At 42.6% G+C, this 22807-nt stretch overlaps 1 protein-coding gene across 19 annotated transcripts in view; it reads left to right on the top strand.

Moving 5' to 3' along the window:
- The window catches only part of MYO18A (myosin XVIIIA), a 386801-nt gene that overhangs the window by 212169 nt on the left and 151825 nt on the right, over positions 1-22807 (top strand). For all 19 annotated transcript variants that reach the window (XM_073667936.1, XM_073667934.1, XM_073667935.1 and 16 more), the window contains 4 exons: positions 2773-2914; positions 7233-7392; positions 9300-9486; positions 18916-19153. In XM_073667936.1, coding sequence (XP_073524037.1) covers positions 2773-2914; positions 7233-7392; positions 9300-9486; positions 18916-19153 — 727 coding nt within the window. The remainder of the gene's footprint in view (positions 1-2772; positions 2915-7232; positions 7393-9299; positions 9487-18915; positions 19154-22807) is intronic.

Genomic DNA, 22807 nt, shown 5'->3' with positions numbered 1-22807 from the left:
CCCGACACGTCCGTGAGTTTAGAGGAGAATGATATAGCTGCGTTACATCCTTTAACCACAAAGAGCAATCACGTTATAGTAGATCATAGCCATGAAATTCACCTTCTAATCATATAAATTATATGACGGTACAATAACGTGGTGTCTTTTTGACACGTTTAATGCCACTTGAGTCATGTACATGCCTACAAAATACTGTAACGTGCACACACAGTGCATACAGGCTATTGCCTGTAAATAACCGGGGCAGTCTGTGCATAAAAAATACAGACCTCAGGAATAAAGGTAGGGGAGTATGAGATCCAAGAGCGTTGTCCCTAGCAAATCCATGGTGCTTTAGATTAGGATAATCCGCATGCGTAAAAACTGCATGTGTGTTTCGATAGCGTTTCTGCAGCGGAAACGCACACAAAAACGCTACATGATGATCAATAAAGTTTGTTTAAAAAACCCTATTCTCTGAAACTGCAAATTTCAACATGAAGACATAAAAAATGCATCAAAACCGCATGTAAAAAGCGCACCAAAAACCGCAGTTAACCTAATTTGCATATTAGGTGCGGAAATCGTGCAGAAATTCTGCAGCGTAAAACCACAGCAAATCAGCACAGTGTGCACATACCCTTAGGAACAATGCCGTAGTTTTTTTTTTCTGGGTCGGTTAAAAAAAAAAAAATTGTATGTGCCTTCAGAGTAAAAACCGTGGTAAAGTATGGGCACATGGCACACTTTGATTACCATATTATGGTTCCGTACGGTATGAATTGTTAAAATGATGATGGGCATGAGCCTTATAATGCATAACACCCTCATACACGTTAGACATAAGTCAACTTAACCCTTTGCATTTGGTGGGATCGGCCAACCATCTAATATGTATGACTGTCTGCAAACCGTTTCCTGATATAATCTGCTGGGGGATAAGGATGGGGTGCTTAGAGTTTAATCGCCCTATCCTTCTTTGGTGGGGAGAGAAGTCACCAACAGATGATACGGATTTCTCAAAGAGAACATTGGGGCGCTCAACCTAGCAGAGTGTTCCTGGGAATGAGGAGTTGGGGGAGATGGCCATTGGCTGAACATACATATTTAACGTGTATGGCCGTCTCGGCTGGCTCTCATTTTGCTGAGCGCTCCAGTGTTCTCTATGAGAAAGCTGTCACCAGACATGTCTCGCAGCGTCTTGTCTCCGAGAGTCAATGCGATCGGCAGTGTGAAATCCCATTTGCTCAATTGACTTCTTCCCCGAGATCAGTTGTCCGGCCTCCTTTATACATGTTAGACTGTTGGCCAAATAACCGGATATCGGCAGGTTGGGTCGACATTAGTCTAATGTGTTTGTGGGTCTTTAGGCAGGTTGTGCAGAGAATTACTACAGTACCTTAAAATAGCAGGAGGGTAAAAATAGAGAAGGAAAAAAGTGGTCCAAGAAATACATAGAAAATTTGGCAATTCTTGTTGGCTACAGCACACGATTCTATCCTAGTATAGTATAAAGAACGTTGATGGTCGGTACCGATATAATTATAAATACACGGCACCAGATGGGCTTGGTCTGTCGCACCTATATTCAATAGTCCAAGAGTTTTTTGAGTGTGGGAGGAAACCGGTGTAACTGGAGCAAACACTGTGAGAACCAAGGATGTTGTCCTTGGGATTTGAACCCATGACTACTAACCCCTGAGCCACTGTGCTGCCCATGCTTATTGTCAACTGAAATATGGCATGGTTGAGTAATCTTCTTTTTACTTTTACTTGGATTGAACCCGGTACTTTAAGACAAATGGAGCCCACTTGGTGTCAATCACACCATGAATCGGCTATAATGTTGCCGCCGTCCATCAACATGTGACAAAGCCATGCAGAATTCTTGCCACAGATTTTTACAGCTGATGTTGCCTCCTGCAATCTTCAACAGAATACGGATTTTCCAATGATTTGCCGCACCTCCTACAATCTATTTTACATCTGGAGTTGCTCTAAAAAAAAAAATAAAAAAATAAAATTTCCTTAGCCATAAAGGGTTGGTATTGGCAATCTTGCCCTAAGGATATGGTGTAGTTTTAAAAACATGCCTTTTTTTTTTTTTCACATTATTTTTCTCTGTCCAGTGAGTGCTATCATGGTACTATGGGTATGATCTCTGCGTTTCACGATAAATACATTTATAAACCAATTAAAGTTGTATTGATCGTAAAAACCTATTAAAGAAAAAAAAAAAGCCTTCTAGTTTACGAGCAGTAATTGGTGAATGTGAAGGAGGTGTAGGACAATGTCTGCGTGGTGGATCTTTATCTTGCCCAGCAATGAAGGCTGTAATTTTACCTTGTAGTCTCACCCTGACTGAATTTTCAAAAGAGCCAAGAAACCAGACTAAAACGTTTTACTACAAAATGATGTGTTTTACTGTCTTGAGCATTAAGTATTGATTCCTCTCTTCAAGTGTCTTTTTAAAATAGGGCCGAGAATTACCCCTGCTGACTCGTCGGCCTTGTTGTTTTTTTTTTTTTTATCCCCTTTTCTTTATTGCCATTTCATCAAGAAAATCAGGCTGGTAATTAGAAGCAAAGCCGCCTGGAGGAGTGGAGAAATGAGATTGTGGATAAGAGGGGACGGAGCAGTTTGTTACTCTGATTAATGGGGGTTTGTTAGCCGCTCTTATTCCTTGTGCTCACACTCCTTTGCACATGAAAAATAAATCGCAAACTATTGTTTGACAGGAGGAGAAGGAAGAATTGTTTCTTGGATATTGAACTTTGGTTTTAATCGCAGGTAAGGACCCTTGCTAGGACTGATGAGGCCAGAGGTCTTCTGTGGTTGCTAGAAGAAGAAGCATTGCAACCTGGTGGCAACGAGAACACCCTTTTGGAACGACTTTTTACTTATTATGGACCTCAGGAAGGAGAAGAAACTGGTAATAAAATTGTTCTTTATTATTTTTTTTTTCTTATAACAATATTATTCTACCATTTTTATTTATTTTCAATCTACTATAATTTTGTGCTGCGTACAAAGCAAAATGTTCTCATGCTACTAGGAAACTGCCGTGAAGCTTCTTTTGGTGGGATATACTAATCTCAAGGTTAAGATTCACATTTAAAAAATGTTCCGCTACTTTACAAATGAAGAGGTTATCCACTTTGAATGATCTCCCTTTGTTAGGAGGGTCCTAAAATGATCAGGAAATACAAAGTCAAATGTTTAGTTCCTCTGCATTATTACCACAAGCGGTACACAGGTAGCATTCAGGGGGCTGTTTCTATAATACATGGATGTGTCCAGTCCTCTAGAAAGATGGATGCTTTTTTTAGCCTTCTTACATTGTGGCTAATACAGGTGCTTCTCACTAAATTAGAATATCATCAAAAAGTTAATTTATTTCAGTTCTTCAATACGAAAAGTGAAACTCGTATATTATATAGAATCATTACAAACAGAGTGATCTATTTCAAGTGTTTTTCTGTTTATGTTGATGATTATGGCTTACAGCCAATGAAAACACAAAAGTCATTATCTCATTAAATTTAGAATAATTAACAAAAAACACCTGCAAAGGCTTCCTAAGTGTTTAAAAAGGTCCCTTAGTCTGTTTCAATAGGCTCCACAATCATGGGGAAGACTGCTGACTTGACAGATGTCCAGAAGGCAGTCATTGCCACATTCCACAAGGAGGGTAAGCCACAAAAGGTCATTGCTAAAGAAGCTGGCTGCTCACAGAGTGCTGTATCCAAGCATATTAATGGAAAGTTGAATGGACGGAAAAAGTGTGGTAGAAAAAGGTGCACAAGCAACCGGGATAACCGCAGCCTTGATAGGATTGTTAAGAAAAGGCCATTCAAAAATTTGGGGGAGATTCACAAGGAGTGGACTGCTGCTGGAGTCATTGCTTCAAGAGCCACCACACACAGACGTATCCAGGACATGGGCTACAAGTGTCGCATTCCTTGTGTCAAGCCACTCATAACCAATAGACAACGCCAGAAGCGTCTTACCTGGGCCAAGGAGAAAAAGACCTGGACTGTTGCTCAGTGGTCCAAGGTGTTTTCAGATGAAAGTAAAGGTTGCATTTAATTTGGAAATCAAGGTCCCAGAGTCTAGAGGAAGAGTGGAGAGGCCACAATCCAAGCTGCTTGAGGTCTAGTGTGAAGTTTCCACAATCCGTGATGGTTTGGGGAGCCATGTCATCTGCTGGTGTAGGTCCACTGTGTTTTATCAAGACCAAAGTCAGCGCAGCCGTCTACCAGGAAATTTTAGAGCGCTTCATGCTTCACTCTGCCCACAAGCTTTTTGGAGATGGAAATGTCATTCTCCAGCAGGACTTGGCCCCTGTCCACACTGCCAAAAGTACCAATACCTGGTTTACACACAACAGTATCACTGTGCTTGATTGGCCAGCAAACTCACCTGACCTTAACTCTATAGAGAATCTATGGGGTATTGTCAAGAGGAAGATGAGAGACACCAGACCCAACAATGCAGACGAGCTGAAGGCTGCTATCAAGGCCACCTGGGCTTCCATAACACCTCAGCAGTGCCACAGGCTGATCCCCCTCCATGCCACGCCGCATTGATGCAGTAATTGATGCAAAAGGAGCCCCGACCAAGTACTGAGTGCATTTACTGAACATACATTTCAGTAGGCCAACATTTCGGATTTTAAAATCATTTTTCAATACTGTGAATTATTCTAATTTACTGAGATAATGACTGCTGTGTTTTCATTGGCCGTAAGCTATAATCATCAACATTAACAGAAATAAACACTTGAAATAGATCACTCTGTTTGTAATGACTCTACATAATATAGGAGTTTCACTTTTTGTATTGAAGAACTGAAATAAATTAACTTTTTGATGATATTCTAATTTAATGAGAAGCACCTGTAGGTGGAGATCCTATACATGGTGCCAGCCCTTAAAGGGGTATTACCATCTCCAAGTTCCTATCCCAAAATGTAGTAGGTGTAGTAGTAGTAGTAATAATAATGTTAGCAAGTACCTCCAGTTGGAAATGTGCTATAGTTCTTCTGATTAGCTATGTCACTTACCCCATGTGCAGGTCTTTGCAGTAGCTTAGGTATTCATGGTTATGACAACACATGTAGTGACAGTTAGCTGTTAGTGGTCGTAACTATGGATACCTAAGCTACTGCAATGCCCTGCACATGGGGTACGCGACGTAGCGAATCAGAAGAACTAAACTACATTTCTAATTAGAAGTATTTATTAATATTATTATTATTATAACTACTACATATTGGGATATGATCTTGGCGATGGGAATACCCCTTTAAAGAGGTTGTCCAGTTTCAGTAATGAGGACCCTGCAACTGTAAAATAACTAAAATACCAAAAATCTTCCTGGATCCAGTCACTGCTCTGCTCTCAATGTGTGCATTACTGCTGTAGCTAATCGCTGAGCTTAGCGGCTGCGCCAAGGCAGATGGTATGTCAACGTGACGTCACTTCTGCAGCCATAACCCTGAGACCATGACAGCGGTGGACAGACATCGCTGGACTCGAGGTATCGAGAGTACTGATTTGTGTTTTTCCTTTTTGGTATTTTACATTTTAAGTCCACTTTCCTGAAAATGGAAAACCCATTAAACTTCAAATTCCACAATAGGATTGTGAAAGTGGCTTTTCTAAACTAGCCGACTACATTCATCTTCTACTCCTGATGACCCTACATTTTTCCAAGGCTAGAGGGTTGACCTATTATAGGCAATACTCAATGCAGTCCGCAGCCTTGCTCATTACTACATGAATAATGAATGTGTGGTCTTCAGATGTCCGGGGTATTCATACAAGACCTAATATAACCACATTAGAACGCCATTACAAAACATGTAATTCAAAGAATATTCTCTTAAACATTTATGGCATGTCCACCACTCTGACCTGCACCTTTCCCGAGAACTTGAGTCGCCCAACCAAATGCATAGCCACCTCTCCATATACCTGCTCATGGAGCAGAATTGGGGGCATCTATTCTGTGGTCACACCTAATTATGTTGCCGCCACCGAAATGTGATCACAATCAAAACTGCATCACCCCCAATGAATCGCCCAAAATTGTGAGAACCTAAAAGGTCTGCCTCTCTGTTTCAGAAGCACTCCTACAAACTATGATGAGACCCTTAGCATTTATTGCCTTATGACAGATGGGCCATATCTTTTACTGAATCTTGAGAAATTCTAATTTAAAAGGGTTGGCCATTTTTGGGGACATGCTTTTTCTTCTTCTCTTGATTGCATGTATTTTTGCCTAAAAATAATTTTTGCAGTTGGGTTTCATTGAAACATATGTACAGTTTACTCGCTTTAGCCTCTGTGTTACACTCTCTCTTGCCGGCTGCAGAATGGGTTAAATGAGACTCCCATCAGTGAGCTCATTTTGCCTGTCCAATTGGTAAGTTTTTTATTCTTTTACTAGTATTTTTCTTTGTTCTTTTTAGCGCCTCTCAGTTGATATATGACCACATCAAAGTTGAATGTGCAGAGAACAGAGAAACAAAGTCTGTAAAAGCCAAACGATGCAAAAGTTTTAATAGATCCAAATTGTAAAAATGTTTTTTTTAGCCCCAAATACTTTTAATTTAAGTGAAAAAAATCCCTTGATGTGGACAATCCCCTATTCCATTAGGTAATATTTTACATATGATATTTGGAGAATCCCTAAATCATACAAGTTGGCATATAGGCTTCTATCATTTCTATACTTTTCCACCTAGAAAAGCATTCATATGATTATCTGTCAATCACTTTGGCACTGGCAGAGGGCATGCAGCATTTTTTAGAGTAATTGGCCTCGTGTGACAGAAGGAGAGCGTTTCCCCTTTTCTTCTGTATGTCAGCACTGGAGCAATTGATCTATAATGATAGTTTTCCCAAAGTGTCTCTAAAGATAAAAGTAAAACCTTTGTATAGCACCCTACAAAAGATATCAGATGTCCACCATGCAGCAAAGGTCGTCATTCTTAAGCAAGTCTATGGATATTTGTTATGAGGACAGTGGGCGATTATGGTGATTTGTCAGGTCTAATAATGGGTTTAGTATGGGATAAAGTGCAATTTAAGGTAAGAATCTGAAAAATGAATTTTTGTGTCCAGGTAACGTTTTATCTGGAAGATCCCAACATGTGGAGATCTTAGATTCATTTTCATTAAGTTGTGAAACGACTTGTGCTATTTGCTTCTTATGTTGTGATTTATACTTTTATTCACGCACAGGTAAAAAACCTTTACTCCGAAGCAATAAAGAACATCACTTCTTGCTGGGGCACTCCTATGGCACGAACTGGGTGGAATATGACGCTACCGGATGGTTAAACTATGTCAAACAAAATCCAGCCTCGCAGAATGCTGCTAGTTTGCTGCAAGATTCCCAGAAGTAAGACCATTCTAAGACTTTTTTGTGAGGGATTAAGAAATCACAACCTACACTTATTTTTGTGAAATACTGTCCCCTTTGGGGCTCACAATCTAAATTTCCCATCAGTATATCTTTGGAGTGTGGGAGGAAACCCATGCAAACACAGGGAGAACATGCAAACTCCATGCAGATTTTGTCCTTGGTGGGATTTTAACCCAGAATACATGTTACAGTGATCACTACTGAGCCACCGTGCATCCCTATTAATTAGAGAGTCTGGCGTAATGATCTCATTATCCAGGGCACATAAGCTCCTGGACATCAGAAGGTAGTAAATCCAAAAAGTTGATAAAATTCTAGCACCAGCGGCTCTTCTGTGCATCACAGATCATTATGTCATGCGATCCCTGCAGTCAATCAGCACTGGCTTCACTCTCCTTTCCTATAGATGTAATTGACATTTGGAAACATTTGGTTGTTGTGCATTTGGAAGTCTGAGCTTTAGATGCACTCCCACTTCCTCTGGATGTCTTGATTTGTCCAAAGGAGAGGAGAATTAAACCAGCGCTGATAGGCATCAGGGATCCCTTGACATAATGTCATGTGAGCCCTGGAAGAGCCAGTGCTGACATGGAGTGTGTTTTTATTTTACTGGGGGGGAAACTATAGAGATTTAGAAGGCGTTTTCCGAGTAGTGGCCCTTTAACTATAATAGAAGCCACTGTTGCAGCAAGTCAGTTTGTGTAATATTTAGGAGGGATGGAATTTCACAATTAACTGAGTGGTATTATTGAAAGGCGTAAGTGTTTTTGAACCGCTGCAACTCAGCTGCAGAGTGACAGACTTCATAGTTAATGCTCGTACAGAGCTCCAAACCTTCTGTCAAAAAAAACCCTCAAAACCAAAATCTGTTTTTCCATGGCCGAGCAGCTCCATGCAAGCCTTACACCACCAAGCACAATGCGAAGTGCTGGATAGAGTGGTGTAAAGCAGCCACCGAAGCAGTAGAAAATATGTTCTGTGGAGTGACAAATCTCTCTTCTCTATCTGGCATCTGATGGATGAGTGTGGGTTTGGACAGTGCCAGGAGAACGTCACCTGCCTGACTGCATTGTGCCAACTGTAATCTTTGGTAGAGGAGGGATAATGCTAATAGTTATTTTTCAGGCGATGACCTAGCTCTTTATTTCTAGTAAAGGGAAATCTTAATGCATCAGAATACCAAGACATTTTGGACAATTGTTTACATCCAACTTTGTGGGAACCGATTGGGGAAGATCCTTTTCTATTCCTGCATAAATGTGCCCCAGTGCTCAAAGCAAGGTCCATAAAGGGGAAAAGTTTTAGGTGGAAGGATTTGATTATCCCGCTCAGAGCCCTGATCCATAACCTCATCGCATTTTTGGGGTGAACTAGAACAGCGATTGCGAGCCAGGTTGTTTCATCCAACATTAGTATTTGACCTCATAAATGCTTTTTCTGAATAAATGGAAACAAATTCCCATAGACCCCCTCCAAAATCTTATAGAAAGCCTTCCCAGAAGAGTGGGACCAACTCCCTATTAATGCCTATGGGATATCATAAAAGCTCCTGATAAAGGTGCATGCACACGCATATGAAAATCATAGATGCCATGAGACTAAGATAAAATTAAAAAGCTTGTGTATGCCTCCATATAAAATCCAGGGCTTGATTGATCTGTACAGGTGTCAGAAGGGGTAAAATATGATTAATTCGTTTTATAAAATTATGTGCAAAGAAAAGTTGCCAGTAGATAGCCAGTGAATGTGTAGTGCGGTTACTTTCATCTTGATATAATTTACTATGTTTCATCCGTGTTTTAGTGAACTTTTTTATGAAAATAAATAAAATTTGTTTTTGAAACACTTGTATAGTTTTAAATCATGTTCTTACTCGCCCGCAGGAAAATAATTAGCAGCTTATTTGCTGGCAGAACGGGCACAGCGACGGTCTTATCGGGCTCAGTAGCTGGCCTGGAGGGGGGGTCCCAGCTGGCCCTCCGCAGAGCAACCAGCATGCGAAAGACATTTACGACTGGCGTGGCAGCTGTGAAGAAGAAGTCGCTGTGTATTCAGATTAAACTTCAAGTAGTAAGTGAAAATGTTCTGTACTATACCGCATGTGCTTGAATACACCAAATTCTAGTGTAAACTTCAAATTATCTACTTATCCTAAAGATTCACATACTTTTGCCACTCACAGGTGATATTGGATCATTTTTCCTCAATAAAAAAATGACAAAGGCTTTTATTTTTGACTAGTTTGGTTGATTTTGTTGCTTTTGATCTACTTTTAGGACTTGTTTGTAAATCTGATGTAGTTTTAGGTCAAATGTAAGCAACTGGAAAATTCTGAAGGGTACACAAACCATCAAGCACAATAGTATATGTGTGTATTTGTGTATATGATACATATGTTCTGTATATGTGTGTATAATATGTAAGCAGGTATGGAAAAAAATGCTGCAAAGTAAGAATATTTTCAAAAATAGAAGTGTTAATGGTTTATTTTTATCAATGAACAAAATGTAAAGTGAATGAACAAAAGAGAAATTCAAATCAATATCTGCTGTGATCGCTCTTTGGTTTTAAAATCGTATCAATTCTTCTAGGTACACTTGCACAAAGTCAGGGGATCTTGTAGGATTATAGTCATGTGTATGCGTAGCCAATTATACCAAATAGGTGATAATGATCATTATTTTTATAGGATACTGTTGTCTGAAAAATCACTGTGGAATTAATGGTGAATAAGTGAATTAAATAAATGGGTAGGTTGAACCTGTAATTAACTGAAACAGAAAATTCTGTGCAGGAGACTTAAAACTGGGTCAGGAACAGCCAAACTTTGCTAAAAAGTTGAGTCAGTGGAAGACCATTTCATGCCACAGGACATACACTATGGGAAGACTGAGCACCTCAACAAGACATAAGGCAGTTATACTGCATCAGCAAGGTCTCCCCAGGCAAAAATTTAGAAACAGACTGATGATTTAAAGTTGCTGTTCATGTTCTTTTGAAGAAGCGCTCAAAAACTGTGAGCAAGTGTATCCAAAAGAATTGATGCTTTGATTCTATTTTGAAAACAAAGGGCGGTCACTAGTGTTGAGCATTCCGATACTGTAATATCGGGTATCGGCCGATATTCGCGGTATCGGAATTCCGATACTTAATTCCGATACTTTTACAATATCGGATACCGGAATCGGAAGTTCCCATAATGCCTGCGCTCTGCAGTGTCTGTGAAGGATGACAAGTTGGATGGCAGCGCGATCCAGCCTGTCATCAGAATGCCATCCCAGCGGGGGAGAATTCTCCTGATTGTTTAAAAGCCGGCGGGCGGTATAAAGCCGCCGGCTTTTAAACAATCACACAGCCCCATACTGCTTCCCCGCAGCCTCCCACCCCGATCCTCCGCTCCCCTGGCCACCTCCCATCCCGATCGTAAGTTAGGACCGGGCGGGGAGCGCAGCTCCAAGGAGCGGGGAGCGAAGGACCCGGGCGGGGAAGCCGGCAGTGAAAAGACTTCACCGCCGGCTTTCCCCTTCTGTGCTGCGCTTTCCCGCCGGTTATTTCAAATGAACAGCTGAGGTATCAGGTGATGCCGATCAGCTGTTCATTTGAATTAGCCGCGGTGCCCTCAGAGGGTTCATGTGAGTTCATGCTTGACTGCATGAACTCACATGAACTTTCCCACGGCCGCACAGGTCAGCCTCACCTCCCAGACCCGTCATGATTAGTGTGTGTGCGGGGTGTGTGTGCGCGGTGTCTGTGCGCGGTGTCTGTGCGATGTGTGCGGGTGTGTGCGGTGTCTGTGCGGGTGTGTGCGGTGTGTGTGCGGGTGTGTGCGTGCAGGCAGACATAGGCCGATGTGACACTACTACTCCCATCGGCCTATGTCTGTCCCCCGTCCACTCCTGCCAGCAGGATCAGCTCGATGGGAGCAGTAGTTCCCATCAGACTGATCCTGCTATTTAAATTGCCCTACTGTGTCCCCAATAAATGTTAAATACATGTCATTGGTGGCCAGTGGTTACCTAAAAGAAATTAGTTCATACATTACCTGTCCCCGCCGATCGCCACCTAAAATAAAGTAAAAAATAAAAAACTACACCTATACTCACCAAGACACCTAATTCCCCGAAGCCATCGATCTCCTGTAATAAAATATAAAATAATAAACCACAACCTTATCCTTACCCCTCCGTAGCAGTCCACGAGTGTCCCACGAAGATCTCCAGTTCAGAGCAGCCACATAGAATGTGACCGCTCTGAACCGCTGCCGCCGCTAGAATGATGGGGCCGTAAGGGTTCACCGGAGTTCAGGCAGCGCTGCTCCGGTTAGCTCCTTTACGGCCCTGCTGTATCGTGAGAAATTCCCACGGTACAGCAGTGCCGTAAAGGAGGTCTCCGGAGCTGCGCTGCCTGAATGCACTCAGGTGACCTCAGTCAGTGGCTCCCGCTGCCGGGAGCGGACGTGTTCCCGGCAGCGTGAGCTTACAGCAGCCATGCACAGCTGTCACCATCTCCAGATGTGACAGCTGTGCATGGGAGATCAGCGCAGGAACGTGGACAGGTAACTATTATTTTTAGTAAACTAAGAATTAAATAAAATTGTGTGTTTTATTTCAAATAAATTATTTTTTTCTGGGTGTAGTGTGTTTTTTCTTTTTAACACTTTGTAGGTTAGTAATGGTGGTGTCTTATAGACGCCCATCATTACTAACCTGGGCTTCATGGCAGCTGGCGCTGACATGAACCCCACCACTATTACCCCCTGCCACCGCACCAGGGCAGCGTGGAAGAGCGAGGCTAAGTGCCAGAGTTGGCGCATCCTATGGATGCGCCATTTCTGGGGCGGCTGACGACTGGTGTTTCTAGCCTGGGAGGGGGCCAATATTCATGGCACCCTTCCTGGGCTATTAATATCAGCCCCCAGCTGTCTGCCTAGCCTTTGCTAGCTATTAAAATAGGGGGGACCCCACGTCATTTTTTTGGGGGGGGTCCCCCATTTTAATAGCTAGTAAAGGCTAGGTATTCAGCTGGGGGCTGATATTAGTAGCCTGGGAAGCTCCGTGGGTTTTACCCCCTTCCCAGGCTTCAAACATCTGCCCCAGCCGTCTGCTTAACCTCCGCTAGAGACTAAAATTATGGGGGATCCCACGCCATTTTTTTTTTAAATAAATCCATTATTTTAACACTAAATGACATTTGAGGAGTTAATAAAGATGCAGTCCCTAAATTATTATTTATTTTTTAATTAATTTTTCCCAAAACTTTTGACGTGGGCTTCGCCATATTTTTGTATGCCAGCCAGGTACAGCATCCAGCTTCTATGAACGCGCCATTTTCCGGGGCGGCTGCGGACTGCAATTTTCAGTGGGGGGCAGAAAGCTTGGGCCTCCCTGCGCTGCAGATTCCATCCCCCAGCTGCCTAGTTGTACCTGGCTGGACACAAAAATAGGGAGAAGCTCCACGTTTTTTTTTTTTTTTTTTTAATTATTTCATGAAATTCATGAAATAATTAAGAAAAAAAGGGCTTCCCTATATTGTTGTGTCCAACCAGGTACAAATAGGCAGCTGGTGGTTGGGGGCAGCCCATTCCTGCCTGCTGTACCTGGCTGGACCCAAATATAGTGCAAAGCCCCACGTCAATTTTTTTTAAATTATTTCAGGAAATTCATGAAATAATTAAAAAAAATTATGTGGGGCTTCGCCCTATATTTGTGTCCAGTCAGGTACAGCAGGCAGGAACGGGCTGCCCCCAACCACCAGCTGCCTATTTGTACCTAGCCGGACACAACAATATAGGGAAGCCCTTTTTTTCTTAATTATTCCATGAATTTCATGAAATAATTAAAAAAAAAAATACGTGGGGCTTCGCCCTATTTTTGTGTCCAGCCAGGTACAACAAGGCAGCTGGGGGCTGGAATCCGCAGCGCAGGGAGGCCCAAGCTTTCTGGGCCCCACCCGCTGCAAATTGCAGTCCGCAGCCGCCCCGGAAAATGGCGCGTTCATAGAAGCGCCATCTTCTGGCGCTGTACCCAACTCATCCAGGGCCCTGGTGCGGTGGCTCACTGGGTAATAAAGGGGTTAAGGCCAGCTTGGCATTATCAGCTGGCCCTAAGCCCGAAATTCATGGGGTCACGCCAATATTAGACATGACCACCATGAATTTCTAGTAAAGTATTTAAAAAAAACACAAACACCCAGAAAAAAGTCCTTTAATTGAAATAAAGACACAATTCTTTATTGTTCTAAATTAAACCATACTTAGTCACGCCCATTCCAGCTGAAGCCAACGATCTCCTGCAATAAAAGTAAAATAATAAAGCAACCTCATCCTTACCTTTCCATGGTTCCCAGGACAGCTTCAGCTCTGCTACATCGAGATGACAGGCTGGACCGCAGCAGAACGCTGCCATCCAGCCTGTCATCCCGCAGACACTGAGAAGCGCAGGCATGCTTGCGCTCCTCAGTGTCTCGCTGTGACGGCATCCAGATGAGCCGAGGTCATGTCCAATGAACTCAGCTCACCTCATGCACGTCACTGACAGCGTGGGAAAATTCTCCTGCACTCAGCGCTTCAGCGTGAGAATTTTCCCACGCTGTCAGTGACGTGCATGAGGTGCGCCGAGTTCATTGGACATGACCTCACCTCATGCACGTCACTGACAGCGTGGGAAAATTCTCACGCTGAAGCGCTGAGTGCAGGAGAATTCTCCCACGCTGTCAGTGACGTACATGAGGTGAGCCGAGTTCATTGTCGGCTCATCTGGATGCCGTCACAGCCAGACACTGAGGAGTGGAAGTATGCCTGCGCTTCTCAGTGTCTGCGGGATGACAGGCTGGATGGCAGCGTTCTGCTGCGGTCCAGCCTGTCATCTCGATGTAGCAGAGCTGGAGCCGTCGTGGGAGCCATGGAAAGGTAAGGATGAGGTTGCTTTATTATTTTTCTTTTATTGCAGGAGATCGTTGGCTTCAGCTGGAATGGGCGTGATGGTAAGTATGGTTTAATTTAGAACAATAAAGAATTGTGTGTTTATTTCAATTAAAGGACTTTTTTCTGGGTGTTTGTGTTTTTTTTAAATACTTTACTAGAAATTCATGGTGGTCATGTCTAATATTGGCGTGACCCCATGAATTTCGGGCTTAGGGCCAGCTGATAATGCCAAGCTGGCCTTAACCCCTTTATTACCCAGTGAGCCACCGCACCAGGGCCCTGGATGAGTTGGGTACAGCGCCAGAAGATGGCGCTTCTATGAACGCGCCATTTTCCGGGGCGGCTGCGGACTGCAATTTGCAGCGGGGGTGGCCCAGAAAGCTTGGGCCTCCCTGCGCTGCAGATTCCAGCCCCCAGCTGCCTAGTTGTACCTGGCTGGACACAAAAATAGGGCGAAGCTCCACGTTTTTTTTTTTTAAATTCATGAAATTCATGGAATAATTAAGAAAAAAAGGGCTTCCCTATATTGTTGTGTCCAGCTAGGTACAAATAGGCAGCTGGTGGTTGGGGGCAGCCCGTTCCTGCCTGCTGTACCTGACTGGACACAAATATAAGGCGAAGCCCCACATAATTTTTTTTTAATTATTTCATGAATTTCCTGAAATAATTAAAAAAAAATTGACGTGGGACTTCGCACTATATTTGTGTCCAGCCAGGTACAGCAGGCAGGAACGGGCTGCGCCCAACCACCAGCTGCCTATTTGTGCCTGGCCGGACACAACAATATAGGGAAGCCCTTTTTTCTTTATTATTTCATGAATTTCCTGAAATGATTTAAAAAAAATTGACGTGGGGCTTCGCACTATATTTGGGTCCAGCCAGGTACAGCAGGCAGGAACGGGCTGCCCCCAACCACCAGCTGCCTATTTGTACCTGGTTGGACACAACAATATAGGGAAGCCCTTTTTTTCTTAATTATTTCATGAATTTCATGAAATAATTAAAAAAAAAAAATACGTGAAGCTTCTCCCTATTTTTGTGTCCAGCCAGGTACAACTAGGCAGCTGGGGGATGGAATCTGCAGCGCAGGGAGGCCCAAGCTTTCTGCCCCCCCCCCCCGCTGAAAATTGCAGTCCGCAGCCACCCCGGAAAATGGCGCGTTCATAGAAGCTGGATGCTGTACCTGGCTGGCATACAAAAATATGGCGAAGCCCACGTCAAAAGTTTTGGGAAAAATTAATTAAAAAATAAATAATAATTTAGGGACTGCATCTTTATTAACTCCTCAAATGTCATTTAGTGTTAAAATAAAGGATTTATTTTTAAAAAAATTGACGTGGGGCTTCGCCCTATATTTGTGTCCAGCCAGGTACAGCAGGCAGGAACAGGCTGCCCCCAACCACCAGCTGCCTATTTGTACCTGGCCGGACACAACAATATAGGGAAGCCCTTTTTTAAAAAAATTATTTCATGAAATAATTAAAAAAAAATTGACGTGGGGCTTCGCACTATATTTGTGCCCAGCCAGATACAACTAGGCAACTGGGGGCTGGAATCCGCAGCGCAGGGAGACCCAAGCTTTCTGGGCCACCCCGCTGCAAATTGCAGTCCGCAGCCGCCCCAGAAAATGGCGCGTTCATAGAAGCGCCATCTTCTGGCGCTGTACCAAACTCATCCAGGGCCCTGGTGCGGTGGCTCACTGGGTAATAAAGGGGTTAAGGCCAGCTTGGCATTATCAGCTGGCCCTAAGCCCGAAATTCATGGGGTCACGCCAATATTCGACATGACCACCATGAATTTCTAGTAAAGTATTTAAAAAAACAACACCCAGAAAAAAGTCCTTTAATTGAAATAAACACACAATTCTTTATTGTTCTAAATTAAACCATACTTACCATCACGCCCATTCCAGCTGAAGCCAACGATCTCCTGCAATAAAAGTAAAATAATAAAGCAACATCATCCTTACCTTTCCATGGCTCCCACGACAGCTTCAGCTCTGCTACATCGAGATGACAGGCTGGACCGCAGCAGAACGCTGCCATCCATCCTGTCATCCCGCAGACACTGAGAAGCGCAGGCATACTTCCACTCCTCAGTGTCTGGCTGTGACGGCATCCAGGTGAGCCGAGGTCATGTCCAATGAACTCAGCTCACCTCATGTACGTCACTGACAGCGTGGGAAAATTCTCCTGCACTCAGCACTTCAGCGTGAGAATTTTCCCACGCTGTCAGTGACGTGCATGAGGTGAGCTGAGTTCATTGGACATGACCTCACCTCATGTATGTCACTGACAGCGTGGGAGAATTCTCACGCTGAAGCGCTGAGTGCAGGAGAATTTTCCCATGCTGTCAGTGACGTGCATGAGGTGAGCTGAGTTCATTGGACATGAACTCGGCTCATCTGGATGACGTCACAGAGAGACCCTGAGGAGCGCAAGCATGCCTGCGCTTCTCAGTGTCTGCGGGATGACAGGCTGGATGGCAGCGTTCTGCTGCGGTCCAGCCTGTCATCTCGATGTAGCAGAGCTGAAGCTGTCGTGGGAACCATGGAAAGGTAAGGATGAGGTTGCTTTATTATTTTACTTTTATTGCAGGAGATCGTTGGCTTCAGCTGGAATGGGCGTGATGGTAAGTATGGTTTAATTTAGAACAATAAAGAATTGTGTCTTTATTTCAATTAAAGGACTTTATTCTGGGTGTTTGTGTTTTCTTTTAACTTTGACTATGGGGTTAGTAATGGGGGTGTCTTATAGACGCCTCTCCATTACTAACCTGGGCTTGATGTCAGCTGACATTATAAGCTGACATCAACCCCAACCCTATTACCCCCTGCCACCGCACCAGGGCAGCGTGGAAGAGCGAGGCTAAGTGCCAGAATTGGCGCATCCTATGGATGCCCCATTTCTGGGGCGGCTGACGGCTGGTGTTTCTAGCCTGGGAGGGGGCCAATATTCATGGCTCCCTTCCTGGGCTATTAATATCAGCCCCCAGCTGTCTGCCTAGCCTGTGCTAGCTATTAAATTAGGGGGGACCCCACGTTATTTTTTTTGGGGCCGGTTCCCCCATTTTAATAGCTAGTAAAGGCTAGGTATTCAGCTGGGGGCTGATATTAGTAGCCTGGGAAGCTCCGTGGGTATTACCCCCTTCCCAGGCTTCAAACATTTGCCCCAGCTGTCTGCTTAACCTCCGCTAGAGCCTAAAATTAAGGGGAACCCCACGCCAATTTTTTTTTAAATAAATCCTTTATTTTAACACTAAATGACAAGTACAGTAATCAACACTGTCACTGTACTTCATATATATGTGACTGACATGTTTCTATCTATCTAATCTATGTGTGATTCTCTATTCTTTCTATTCTAAATTGTCGGGTACAGATGCTGAATTGCCGGCCGGCTTTCTTAAAGAGACGGTGCATGAAAACACTAATATTTTTTTAAATAAATCCTTTACACTAAATGACAAGTACAGTAAGCAACACTGTCACTGTACTTCATATATATGTGACTGACATGTTTCTATCTATCTAATCTATGTGTGAAGCTCTATTCTGTCTGTTATAAATTGTCGGGTACCGCTGCTGAATTGCCGGCCGGCTTTTTTAAAGAGACGGTGCATGAAAACACTAATATTTTTTTTAATAAATCCTTTACACTAAATGACAAGTACAGTAAGCAACACTGTCACTGTACTTCATATATATGTGACTGACATGTTTCTATCTATCTAATCTATGTGTGAAGCTCTATTCTTTCTGTTGTAAATTGTCGGGTACCGGTGTATGCCGCTGATGAATTGCCGGCTTTTCATGTCATTCTACATTATTCTTAGTTGTTTTCCTTCATGTAGAATTAACCTACAAGGAAAGAAAGGGTTTATTTTCATTCCGATATTTGTGTCCCATTGACTTGCATTGGTTTCCGGTATCGGAATCGGCGATATCCGATACTTTTTGGGTATCGGCCCGATCCAATCCGATACGATATTTCCTGATATCGGAAGGTATCGCTCAACACTAGCGGTCACATCAAATATTGATTTTGATGTAAAGTTCTCTTTTTGTTCATTCACTTTGCATTTTGTTAGTTGATAAAAAAAAAGCATTTTTACTTTTGTAGCACCTGCCTAAAAATTTTTGCACTGTACTGTAAGTCACCAACATATCGATGACAAAGTGGACGCCACAAACTGCCTGCTTTGTGTAAGTCCAGAAAATTGAAATTCTCTTAAAAACCTAGAAGAAACCACTATTGCAATGTCCATCCATTATGATAGGCCTCGTTCTACCACCTGCATGGTAATAAAACCTACATGGGATTGCTCATGCCTAAATTATGTGCAAAATTCCCCATGGCATTGTGACGGCCTCAAAATATATAATTACTTTGCATGGCCGACATAATAGTTATTGTTACAGAAAACACATTAATTTCCTTCATGGCCTTGAAATGATGAATGTGTAATAATTACATTAATCTTTCAAAGGGATGTGCTCCTCTAGTCTAATTGCAGTGTCTTGTCCTGTTCTTCATAGTATTTCTTTTATTAATTCTGGTTTTTCTTGTTCTTTTTAGGATGCTCTAATTGACACAATTAAGAAGTCCAAAATTCACTTTGTCTACTGCTTCCTGCCCAAAGCAGAGTCCTTTACCAGCGAGGCCCGGCTGGTACCATCTGCACGAGTTGGCTCCAGCGAGTCAGACCTGTCAGGAGAACGTTGTGATGCGGAGCTGATGCAAGTCGATGTTCCTCTGCTGCGAGCTCAGGTTCGAGGGTCCCGCCTTTTGGATGCTCTTCGCATGTATAGACAAGGTAATTACTGATCTACTACTGATTGCAAATTCCAGTTCCACTAGACATGACATCTGCAGCTAAAGCTTATCTCTGAAATTCAGCCATATTTCAGCTGAAACTACTTGAGAAACAGAGTATCAAACCTCTAAGATCGACTCAAAGCATCCACTTCTGAGACTCTCTCCCCAAATATCATAACGTTAAGGCTCAATGCACACTTGTCTGCATTTTTTTTTAGTTTTTTTTTTTTCCTTAGTTCAGTAAAGAACTCTGCACTCCTTTATCAATGAAAAATGCAATCAAGTCATTTATTCAACAAATCTAGTGTAACAAAAAAATGATGTTTCAGTCTGGACCTTCATCAAATACACTGATAACGCCAGAGAGTAAAGAAGAGATGTCTGGAGAAATGTTGCCACTATGGGCGACCCTCAATTGTATTTTTTTTTTATTTTAGACAAAATTCCTAAATGTGGGGGGGATGATGTAATGTAGATCTTGAAGAGTACCTAGATTTGTGTTTATTTTTATTATTTTTTTTATAAAGTTCTAGGTAATACCCAATTACTCAAAAAGCAGCTTTTGATTGTATGGCTGAGATCCTGGCTTTAGTGGACGCATAGAGAGGAGCAAGAGCTCAATAGAAAGTCTTGTGAGCCTATACACGGAGTATGGGCTCAATGGATCTGAGTGCATCTGCCTGACAAGTTGTGCGCTTCGGAACAGTTTTGTCAGCATACAGTGGGGTTCTCAGCACCTGGACCACCAGCGAGATGCAGCATATGTTAGGTAGTACCTATCCTATAAAAAAAAATGTTAGAATGCTAGATCCTCTGCTTCAAAGTAAGTGAACTGGGTTATAGCAGAAAATCGTGCAGTGTTAAAGTCAGGTTGGGGCACGTATAGAGGCATCTTGCTTTGCCTTTTTTTTTTTGTTGTTTTTTTTTTAAGTAAATGATGCCGAAAATTGATTACTGGTACAGTAGCTAGTAGCAGAGTGTGAAGTTCTCTCACAAACACTTAATACTAGTATACTGGCACATGATAGTAAATATAAACTCTCCAACTTAGCACATAATGTGTACAAATGTTCTATGTGTCCTCCTTTTTTCACGACACACATCTATTCAGTAATCCAGTTCGACCCAAACACACTGCAGCATGTCCCCCCAGGATTTCAAATAATTCTTTCTTTTGAAGTAAAACATTGTTTAAAAACAGGAAGGGAAATTTTTTACCTCACAAAAAGAATCCGGTGTAATTCCATACTGTCCTGTCTGTATACTCTTTTGCTTCCTCCCTGCCCAGGAGATGTGGTATGATCAGACCATGTTCCTGTACTGTCAGACACAGCCATTACACAGTACACAGCAGGGGCACATTTATAAGATTATCTCAGCACAGGAACATTTTATTTAAACGCATCCAGTTGTGGAAATTATTATTATTCCAAGATCTATTGATTAAAATCAACTTTTGTTCGTGGGAAAATCCCTTTAAATTTTCGATACCTCCGCAGAATGCTCTAGTAACTAGGTGGGTCACGTCCATACTGTCTTCAGAGCGCTCACTGCACGGTAACAGTTTACACTTCTCATACTCTAAAACACAAAACGCTGTCTCTTTCATAGTCGCCATTTTAGGATCTGACGCTGCCCTGCCACCTGGTGAGTCGCAAGCGAGCTCCAAACGTTGAGTTGTGACCTTTTGATACGTTATTATTACAAACGGGTTAAATTTATATCTAAGTAGTAATATAAATGCAAAACCCAATAATCTTCTATGATCACCCTGGGTGTATATGTGTATAGATAGATACACATGTGTATATGTGTGTGTATATATATATATATATATATGTGTGTGTATATATATATAGTACAGACCAAAAGTTTGGACACGCCTTCTCTTTAAAGATTTCTCTAATTTTTTCATGACTGTGAAAATTGTACATTCACACTGAAGGCATCAAAACTATGAATTAACACATGTGGAATTATATACTTAACAAGAAAGTGTGAAACAACTGAAAATATGTCTTATATTCTAGGTTCTTCAAAGTAGCCACCTTTTGCTTTGATGACTGCTTTGCACACTCTGGGCATTCTCTTGATGAGCTTCAAGAGGTAGTCACCGGAAATGGTCTTCCAACAATCTTGAAGGAGTTCCCAGAGATGCTTAGCACTTGTTGGCCCTTTTGCCTTCACTCTGCGGTCCAGCTCACCCCAAACCATCTCGATTGGGTTCAGGTCTGGTGACCGTGGAGGCCAGGTCATCTGGCGTAGCACCCCATCACTCTCCTTCTTGGTCAAATAGCCCTTACACAGCCTGGAGGTGTGTTTGGGTTCATTGTCCTGTTGAAAAATAAATGATGGTCCAACTAAACGCAAACCGGATGGAATAGCATGTCGCTGCAAGATGCTGTGGTAGCCATGCTGGTGCAGTATGCCTTCAATTTTGAATAAATCCCCAACAGTGTCACCAGCAAAGCACCCCCACACCATCACACCTCCTCCTTCATGTTTCACGATGGGAACCAGGCATCTAGAGTCCATCCGTTCACCTTTTCTGCGTCGCACAAAGACACGGTGGTTGGAACCAAAGATCTCAAATTTGGACTCATCAGACCAAAGCACAGATTTCCACAGGTCTAATGTCCATTTCTTGTGTTCTTTAGCCCAATCAAGTCTCTTCTGCTTGTTGCCTGTCCTTAGCAGTGGCTTCCTAGCAGCTATTTTACCATGAAGGCCTGCTGCACAAAGTCTCCTCTTAACAGTTGTTGAAGAGATGTGTCTGCTGCTAGAACTCTGTGTGGCATTGACCTGGTCTCTAATCTGAGCTGCCGTTAACCTGCGATTTCTGAGGCTGGTGACTCGGATAAACTTATCCTCAGAAGCAGAGGTGACTCTTGGTCTTCCTTTCCTGGGGCGGTCCGCATGTGAGCCAGTTTCTTTGTAGCGCTTGATGGTTTTTGCAACTGCACTTGGGGACACTTTCAAAGTTTTCCCAATTTTTCGCACTGACTGACCTTCATTTCTTAAAGTAATGATGGCCACTCGTTTTTCTTTACTTAGCTGCTTTTTTCTTGCCATAATACAAATTCTAACAGTCTATTCAGTAGGACTATCAGCTGTGTATCCACCTGACTTCTGCACAACACAACTGATGGTCCCAACCCCATTTATAAGGCAAGAAATCCCACTTATTAAACCTGACAGGGCACACCTGTGAAGTGAAAACCATTTCCGGTGACTACCTCTTGAAGCTCATCAAGAGAATGCCAAGAGTGTGCAAAGCAGTCATCAAAGCAAAAGGTGGCTACTTTGAAGAACCTAGAATATAAGACATATTTTCAGTTGTTTCACACTTTTTTGTTAAGTATATAATTCCACATGTGTTAATTCATAGTTTTGATGCCTTCAGTGTGAATGTACAATTTTCAAAGTCATGAAAATACAGAAAAATATTAAAATGAGACGGTGTGTCCAAACGTTTGGTCTGTACTGTACATAAACTTTATATAAAGTTTATTGGTTTCAGTTCACACAGGCTAGCAACCTGCGTGACACATACCTCCTCTCATATATTATACCAGTGACTGTCACAAAATATATATATATATAATTACACACATATATTTAAGTACACCAGTATCATCAGGTCACCAGTATC

Source organism: Phyllobates terribilis, unplaced genomic scaffold (assembly GCF_046119375.1).
Source record: "Phyllobates terribilis strain yellow unplaced genomic scaffold, ASM4611937v1 Scaffold_2__4_contigs__length_985480577, whole genome shotgun sequence".
NCBI classification, from domain to species: domain Eukaryota; kingdom Metazoa; phylum Chordata; class Amphibia; order Anura; family Dendrobatidae; genus Phyllobates; species Phyllobates terribilis.
The sequence above is the reverse complement of the archived record's forward strand: the minus strand, read 5'-3'. Positions and strand labels throughout refer to the sequence as shown.